Source organism: Miscanthus floridulus, chromosome 9, assembly GCF_019320115.1.
Source record: "Miscanthus floridulus cultivar M001 chromosome 9, ASM1932011v1, whole genome shotgun sequence".
NCBI lineage: Eukaryota > Viridiplantae > Streptophyta > Magnoliopsida > Poales > Poaceae > Miscanthus > Miscanthus floridulus.
In genome coordinates, this window is record NC_089588.1 from 31,693,993 (window position 1) to 31,703,241 (window position 9,249).

Here is a 9,249-nt window from a genome sequence, read left to right on the forward strand (position 1 = left end):
AGTGGTGTACATATAGCAGTTGTGTCATGTAGTTGTAAACAAAGGTTCCTTACATTCAGGTTGAACAAATCATGACCTACTTAGAAAAAAAAGGACACTCAATCGAATGAAAAGCATTAAATCTATTGAGTTGCTTGCACCAACCAATTTATCCTAGAAGCTTAAATTGATGGAGAAGGGTAGACAATTCGCTTACACTTATTAACACTCCCCCTTAGGCCTCGAACGTGTAAAAAGTGTGAAAAACTGAGTTATGGAACCTTGTGGTTTTGCCACACTATTCATGGAACCTTGAAGTTTTGCCACGCTATTCATATACGTTTGAAAAATTCTTCACTCGTTTTTCAGTGAAAAGATAACATACTTGCCAAGATGTTTGCAGCCATCTACTAATACTAGTTGCAATATTAATGGGCACTTCATAGCCAAGCCTGGTAGGCTGGTAGCTACTCTCTATGTACCATACACCACAACTACTCTATATAATAAGCTAAAGGAAGATGCGACGTTCTCCCCTAATCTATTGTTTTGTTCGAAGTAGCTGTCGACAATCTACCTGATCTTTGCTCACAGAACGAGCAATCAGGACGCCGACTGCCACACTGCACACATTCACACGGCATTGGATCATGGAGCAAGCATTGCACAACTTGTGTTACCGACCTTTTGACATGGCCCCAAGGGATAGATGTCTTTGTCTTTGAATTACCGAGTAGCTGAAAGGGACAGTCGTCTAGGAAGGATAGACAAGAGGAAATATGATGTGGATTATGGCTGAGCTTCTACACTGCTTAATTAGCAGACAAGGCACACGGTTGCTTTCATCTGTAGCATGTACGACATATGTAACGTGCGTCATGATGATAATTGAGTTTACGTGAGCTCGTGGCACACAAAATCAGGAGGAAGTTTGCATGAGAACCAATGAGAAATCAATTTTTTGTGTGTTATTCTTAGAGCTTTAGCTGTTTACAAAATCAGAATCGGTTGCGTAGAATGGTGAATAATAGAATACAAGAATACTATACCACATTTAAGAAAATAAAAGAAAACAAATTAATTAAGTCACATAAATATTTAAAACGGTGATGTCATTAGCGAGTTGAACATATCCCCATCGAGTAAACTTAAATAACAGAGTTGAACTGTGAATGGTTTTTTTTTCTATTGTATCCTGAGAGAAAATAAAACCGGGAGATGATGACACAAGAATTCAACTGAAAGAAAATCAAAGCAAGAACGACAAGGATGAACAGCCAAATGGAGGATCTGTGAGCACTGATGAGCATAGGCAGGGCCCACGTTACTATCAGGCACTACGGGAAACTGGGACTTGGCCTAAAAACACTTGGCAAAGGCTTTGCCGAGCGCTGCACTCGGCATAGGCCACTCGGAGAAAAAAAAGTCGGCAAAGCCTTCTTTGCCGAGTGTCATTTGTCGGGCACTCGGCAAAGCCTTTGCCGAGTGTCGACCGGACACTCGGCAAAGAAAAGTAGCCGTTAACGGGGCGCTATCATGACGGTTGCTTTGCCGAGTGTCTCATGTACGACACTCGGCAAAGAATTTATATAATTTTTTTTCCGAAATTGTTTGCGAGTGTCAGCTCTCGGCAATTTTTTTTTTATTTTTTTTAAAAGGTCTTTTTGCCGAGTGTCTGTAGTCACCTCGATTAGCCTTTGCCGAGTGTTTAGCTTTGCCGAGAGCCCGACACTCAGCAAAGGGAGGCTTTGCCGAGTGCTATACTTTACCGAGTGCCTGGCACTCGGCAAAGATGGATATGCCGAGTGTTTGGCTTTGCCGAGTGCGGCACTCGGCAAAGTATATCTTTGCCGAGTGCCCGACATTTCGCACTCGGCAAAGTAGGAAACACTCGGCAAAGCCCCTGTTTCCCGTAGTGAGGGGCACGACGTGCTTGCGAATTATGTGCATGGTTGGAGAATCTGCGTAACGAAAGTTATTGAAATTAAAAAAATTATCAAAGTCAACATGAAATCAGTGATTAAGTACTGCCTCGCAGATCCCGGCCGGACAGAAACCATTAGACGTGGCCAGATGGCTGAATTTGGAATGGTTTAGAGTTGATAAATTAGTACGAAATCTGAGGGTTCACCCAAAATATATATTTATGTAGAAATGAAAATGCCAGGTTTGGTACTGTGGTGGGCTTGACTAGAGGCCCATTGGGTTACATTATTTTATAGAAAACAATTCATGAATAACCAGTGGAAAAGATCATGCTGCCATGGCGGCAACACATTTTGTTTTCCAAATTGCCAGGGCACAGGAATTTCAGTTCTAGCTACCAAATGGTAGGGGCATAGAACTAATTAACTAAACAAATCAACAGACTGTCAAACACAATTTATTAACCAAAGCAAGTCAACTCAATTGCTGAAGTCGGCAATGCATGGGTTGAAGGATTCAAAGTTCAAGCATTATTGATCACTATCACTCGCACGTTATAGCGTACAATGGACAATCTACTCATCGATAAGGGCCTTTAATTTGCTAGGCGTAATCGCATATAATATTAAATGATAATTTATACACAAATAGTAGACCCTTACTTGCTAATTGTACTTGGGTCGACCCCAAATTTCTGTTTCAAGACATACTAATTTGATCTAACCGTCGATATCTTCCTTCAATAATAATTCTTTTGCGGACCGATTGTTTCCATTGTAATCATTGAAACTTCAGCATGGTTTTTTGGGGAATTAAATGAGAAGATTTTGACTTGCTAGGCCCAATTGTGATGTTTTTTAATCATAGTACAAAAGCAGAAGCTCACATATATGTGCGCTCGCTCTTAGCCGGCATATTTTGAAATTAATGAAGTCATCAAAGAACCACTTTATATAAAGTGACTTTGAAATTAATGTTGTCGACGAGCATGTCACCTAACACAAAAAAATAGTGCCATTGATGGGTAGAAAGTGATTATCTATGAAAACCTCTTTATATAAAGTGATTTTGTGTGTGGAATGAAACAAAGATGAGGTAATCTTTTCAGCTCCCAGTCTTCTAGTTTAATTTAGAGAATCATTAACATAGAATCAATTCTTAGTAAAAAAAAACTGTTTGGCAGATCTCTTGGATTCACCCTAGAAACTGCTCTACGAGCTTGGCCAAACTGACTCTTAGTCCGTTACACACTTTGATCACCAAACTAATAAGACATCAAACTCAAAAACTTGATATATTATAGCTGAGAAAACATTACCAGTTTGTAAAATGGAGGAACCCATCATACAAATATATGAACCCTGGGTTCAGTCATCTTTAGACGGCTCTAGCAAACGTGATTGATTGACCTTGAGCAGTGCAGGTGTCAATGTGTCAGCTATCTAGGCTCCAGGTCCAGGATAGCTGGTAAGTTAACGTGAAAACATATGGATGCGTACAACTGCATGCCGACAAGAAGGCCAATAAGGAATAATCAAGCCTGCGTTGAAATGTCTGATAAGACGCGTAGATGGTGGATATACGAGGTAAAAAGTACATTTTGTATAGACATCTAACACCTGACCTTACATTATTAGCTAGATGTGATGAAGTGTCATGAGCTACACATCAGGCGGCAGGGATAGATAACACGATCGACACGCACGGTAAAGTTGACGTGAAAACACAGGACAGGATCGACACACCCGTGCCTAGATGCGTGCAACAGCCAAAATGCAGTGATGCCAGCACACACGGCCAAGGAATGACGGAGCATGCAGGAGCTAGTCGCCGTCCGTGTCTGCGTCTAGCTAGGCATGCAACTGCAAGGCAGGAGGACTTGGAAGCCAAACCTGTCTGCTATGCAATGCAACAAGCTAAGGTCAACTCCCTCGCCCTCCCAAAGTCCGTACCACGGCTCCATGAGGCCGGGGCGGTAAGGAGATAAGGTAGCGATAAAATGTAACTATATATACTGGCTATTAGCTAGGTTAGATAAACTATTCTGTGGTGGTTGCATTGCTATCGTGGTAGCTGCCGTCACATGGGGCATGCAAGACGTGCCGCCCCCCCAAACAGAGCACCACCGTTGTTTGGGTGACCAAGCCCGGCCCGCCGGCGGTTTCTATATATGCAACTAACCAAATAACAACTATAACCAAATAATACATGTATTACAAGTACATTAAGGCGCCGTTTGCATGTACTATGTACCACCTCTTAATAATAGGAATAATCACTAGAAGAAAAATAAATTCACAGAGATAAATATGGGCAAAACATATTTTCGGAGGCGCTTGCAGCATCCGTCTCTAAACAATGGTCGTTGCGGGCATAGTGCCTGTCTCTGTAAAATAGAGAAAACCACGCAAAAAAAGCTTGTTGTCAAGTCCAATGCCATCGTGCTTGACTGCCTGCTACCGAATCCGTTCCTGAGCTCAGCGTCACAGGCTAGGGTGAGGGAGCCAAGTATTATTGCGGGGAGAGCGAGGAGCCATGCATGGGCGGATCGGAGAGGAGTTAGAGCATTACAGGAAGGGGGTAGGTCACTTCGGCTCCTGAACCCACTTCTACCTTAGCTTTTGAACCCATCGCCATGGAGTTCTCCAATTCGTGAAGCCTCAATGGTGTCTCGACATGGTGGACACCCCCAGGTGATGACTAGCTACCGTTGGATCTAGATCTGCCGGCTTGGGGAAAGTAGGAGAGCGGGACCGAACCAGGGCAATGGAGAGAGGGAGAAGAGGAGGGAGGGAGCCGAGGCTAGGGCTAAGCGTCTCTCTTGTAGGAGAGAGGTACAACCGAAGAATCTCGTGTGGTACTTAAAAGCTAGGATTTGCTTAGTTGGCCAGTTGTAGGCCTTAGTCTTATTGACATAGGTAAATCTTTTAAGAGGCCCGTCTCTAAAAATATACTCTACTTTTAGATGCAGTCCTCTTATTAATCAGTTGATAGAGGCAGTTAGGACTGTGCCCTAAAATAAATCGACCATCTTTGAAATTGACTAGGTACTTTTGAAGACATAGAAACTTTTAGTCACACCTCTCTAAATAAAATGTGTTGTCTTCTAAAATCGTTGCATAGTAGTGAATAGTCCTATAAAATTTCAATGCTTCAAATTGCCAGGTAGCTTAACATATGGGTCTTTAGACGAGGTCCATGTGATGATTCGGTTAGTTCATATCGTCGCATACAAATCTTATACTATAGCTACAAAGCTGGGAAAATGGACTAGCTGCGAGAAATAAACCAAGTTAGTTTGCACGAGCTAACCGTCCTCCAACCTCCAGCTGCTAGTGCTAGCCCTCCCTATCGTTGAAGTTGAAGCTACCGGACGTATAGCTGCCGTGTAGCTGCACGCGCTGAATGTTCTCTTCCTGCCCCCCTGCATTGACCCTATACACATTCTTTATTCCCCAATAACGCGAAATCGCCATCGACAGAAATTAAAAAAAAACGCATCACAAGAACCGAAGTAAACACCGGCCAGAACGACAATGCCTCCGTTCCCTTACGAACCAATTCGAACTCCCAATGCAAATCACTCCCCTGATTGATTGCATTGGTGGAGGTGGAGCTTTTGCAATAAACAATCATTTGACACCTAACTTGTTCTGCTATAAAAAGCTCAGGGCTACACAGCCTCCAACACCATCCAACAATCACCACACCAGCTCTTCTCCTTCTTATCCTCTCCGTGGTTGTCTTCCACCTCCCAATCAAGCTCTCGCCATTGTCAATCGATCCATATACAGCCAGCAGCCAATTCTCCCAAGGAGCTACTACCGCTTGCGGCGATGGCGATCCCGGTGATTGACTTCTCCAAGCTGGACGGCCCCGAGAGGGCTGAGACCATGGCGGCCATCGCTGCCGGGTTCGAGCACGTCGGGTTCTTCCAGCTGGTGAACACTGGCATCCCCGACGAGCTGCTGGAGCGGGTGAAGAAGGTGTGCAGCGACTGCTACAAGCTGCGGGACGAGGCGTTCAGGGACTCCAACCCCGCGGTGAAGGCGCTCGCCGATCGCGTGGACAAGGAGAGCGAGGGCGGCCTTCCCGCGAGGAAGATCGAGGGCATGGACTGGGAGGACGTCTTCACCCTCCAGGACGACCTGCCATGGCCTTCCAACCCTCCCGCCTTCAAGTGAGTGATGATGATGCCCATGATATAGATGATTGAGTCCATTCATGATTCCTGTTTCAGTAGTGCCATGAGCTTAATCTTTTGTGTTTGATGCATTGCAGGGAGACGATGATGGAGTACCGCAAGGAGCTCAAGAAGCTGGCGGAGAAGATGTTGGGCGTGATGGAGGAGCTGCTGGGGCTGGAGGAGGGCCACATCAGGAAGGCCTTCACCAACGACGGCGAGTTCGAGCCTTTCTATGGCACCAAGGTCAGCCACTACCCGCCGTGCCCGCGGCCGGACCTCGTCGACGGCCTGCGCGCGCACACCGACGCGGGGGGACTCATCCTGCTGTTCCAGGACGACCGCTTCGGCGGCCTGCAGGCGCAGCTTCCCGACGGCAGCTGGGTCGACGTCCAGCCCCTCGAGAACGCAATCGTCATCAACACCGGAGACCAGATCGAGGTATGCGCCTATGCGGTGATCATGCATATTCTCTTCCACTATTCTATATTCCCTTACATATAAAACTATATGCCTTGGCCTTGATTCGATTACACTTGATCAGTAGCGAGCAGCTTAATTGTGGAGACTAAGTGCTTTCTATATTAATGATGAAATATACTGCCTCTGCAAGTTACTTGTGACTAGCGAGGAGGAATTTAATTGCTTATCCTCTGCCGTGATGCATGGTGGTTGCATTGACAGGTGCTGAGCAATGGCCGGTACAAGAGCGCGTGGCACCGCATCCTGGCGACTCGCGACAGCAACCGCCGCTCCATCGCCTCCTTCTACAACCCGGCGCGCCTGGCCACCATCGCTCCGGCGATCCCCGCCGCTGCCGGCGACGATGACTATCCGAGCTTCGTGTTCGGTGATTACATGGAGGTGTACATTAAGCAGAAGTTCCAGGCCAAGGAACCAAGGTTCGCGGCCATGGCGACGACGCCGACCAAGTGACTTGCAGCGCGTACGTGCAGCGACATGATCTCAGCTTGCGAGGCTTAATAAGTATTAACATAGTCAAATTAATCGTGCGATTAAGGTACGGGCTTGTATGATAAGTAGGTTGTTAAGTGTGTGGTTTAATGTGTGTGTAGAATGGACGTGTCATACAAATGTGTGTGTGTGTTCGTGTGGATGCCCTGCAGCGAGCAGTCACAAGAATATATATCTAATTGTGACAGATAAGCTTGGGTGCGGTGAGCGGTGGATCTGTGGTCAACGGTTGCCAGAGTGATTTGTAGCTTAAAATGGCATCTGCCAGATCACTTCTCCACTTTTTTTTTGCACTTTTCTCTTCATCAATTTGGGTCATCAAATTGTTCATGTGGTCAAGTGGTTTGTAATTGTACATTACACTGAGAAACTATATATATATACTGGCTTTACTTAATTAGGGCAAGTTTTAGCTTAAATAAAAGTATTCTAATCATAAAAAGAGTTATATGTGATGTGATCGGCTAAATGTAACATTTAAATGTTATATAGCTTAAAAGAACGGTAAAGCTAAATAGCGCTGAGGTGTTTTAGACATTATATTCCCACACTCGATTGATTTTAGCCTATTGTAGAACGCCATGCTGTGCTGGTGGCGCATGCTGCATGCTGATTTCATTTTCAACATCTCCTCTTCACTGCATGGAAATCTTTCTTTCCCACACCTAAATTTGTAATTATTATAAATTTATATTGGATTTGCACTGTAGTTTTTTTTTGCTCAAGCACACTGTAGTTATATTAAGGTTACAGTGATTATTTTGGCGTAACTTCTAGATAGAATTGGTGTAACTATCACTACCGGACAGAGCATCTTTGCCGAGGGCCTGAGGATTTGCCGAGGGCAAATGCTCGGGCACTCGGCAAAGAGTCTTTGCCGAGGGCCTGACCCTCGGCAAAGAACAGCCCTCGGCAAAGACTCTTTGCCGAGGGCCAGACCCTCGGCAAAGACAAGCACACGGCAACAATAATTATTTGCCGAGGGCTAAGCCCTCGGCAAAGGGCCGGCCCTCGGCAACACTGCCTGACACGATGTCCATCCCCTACCGTCAATCTTTGCTGAGGGCATCACCGTTAGGCCCTCGGCAAAGACTTTTTAACCGTTTTTGAAAATTTTCTTTTAAAAAATTCTTTGCCGAGTGCCCCTGTACCAGCACTCGGCAAAGACAGTCTTTGCCGAGTGCCAAGCTGGCACTCGGCAAATTTTCAATTTTTTTTGTTTTTTTTACCGCAAATTTTTTATTGGGCCCGCCTACATTGTTTACAACTTCATGTTCAAATTTGGTGCTTTTTCTAGTTTTTTTGTTATATTTGGTTGATTAATTTGATTATGTTGAATTTTTATATATAATTCAAATTTGAACTGCAAGTGCATGGAATATTGTAATCTAGTGCTTCGAAAAATGTTATTCATGGTATTTGGTGTATGTTGAGTCTCTATCCACGAACTCGCATCAAATTTCGCGCATCTTCTTCACGTAACATGACGAGCCACTTGCCGGAAAAGTGTTTTAAAATTATATAAAGTCCATACGAAGTCCGAAAATCACGAAACTTGTCGAGGTGTCATGTTATCGCATGTGTAGGCTGTGGTAAAAAATTGATAATGTTTCGAGCAAGTTGCGACGTCAGATGCATAAAACCCAGATCACATTTGGAGATGTCTGGGTTTTATGCATCTGACGTCGCAACTTGCTCGAAACATTCTCAATTTTTTACCACAGCCTACACATGCGATAACATGACACCTCGACAAGTTTTGTGATTTTCAGACTTCGTATGGACTTTATATAATTTTAAAACACTTTTCCGGCAAGTGGCTCGTCATGTTACGTGAAGAAGATGCGTGAAATATGATGCGAGTTCGTGGATAGAGACTCAACATACACCAAATACCATGAATAACATTTTTCGAAGCACTAGATTACAATATTCCATGCACTTGCAGTTCAAATTTGAAATAGTCAGAAAAATTCAACGAAACAAAACTAATTAAGGAAATAAAGTAAAAAAACTAAAAATTGTCCCAAATTTTGAAATGGAGTTTTAATTACTGTAGAAAGGCCCCAGAAAAAATGGGGCGAAAAAACAAAAAAAAAATTAATTTGCCGAGTGCCAACCTTGGCACTCGGCAAAGAAGCCTTTGCCGAGCGCCAGGTCACAGGGCGCTCGGCAAAGAATTTTTT

At 44.3% G+C, this 9,249-nt stretch overlaps 1 protein-coding gene across 1 annotated transcript; it reads left to right on the forward strand.

The window, feature by feature from the left end:
* Positions 1-5,741: 5,741 nt before the first annotated feature.
* Positions 5,742-7,024, forward strand: LOC136481666 (1-aminocyclopropane-1-carboxylate oxidase-like). The gene is made up of 3 exons (XM_066478998.1): positions 5,742-6,085; positions 6,187-6,529; positions 6,773-7,024. Exons 1-3 carry the CDS (start codon positions 5,742-5,744, stop codon positions 7,022-7,024), a joined length of 939 nt encoding a protein of 312 aa, XP_066335095.1.
* Positions 7,025-9,249: the final 2,225 nt, after the last annotated feature.

Excerpts from the sequence above, each read along its gene's own strand:
- LOC136481666 (XM_066478998.1), top strand. The coding sequence starts at position 5,742 with ATGGCGATCCCGGTGATTGACTTCTCCAAGCTGGACGGCCCCGAGAGG. Across the intron at positions 6,086-6,186 it reads TCCAACCCTCCCGCCTTCAA|GGAGACGATGATGGAGTACC; the intron begins GTGAGTGATGAT and ends GATGCATTGCAG. Across the intron at positions 6,530-6,772 it reads ACACCGGAGACCAGATCGAG|GTGCTGAGCAATGGCCGGTA; the intron begins GTATGCGCCTAT and ends TTGCATTGACAG.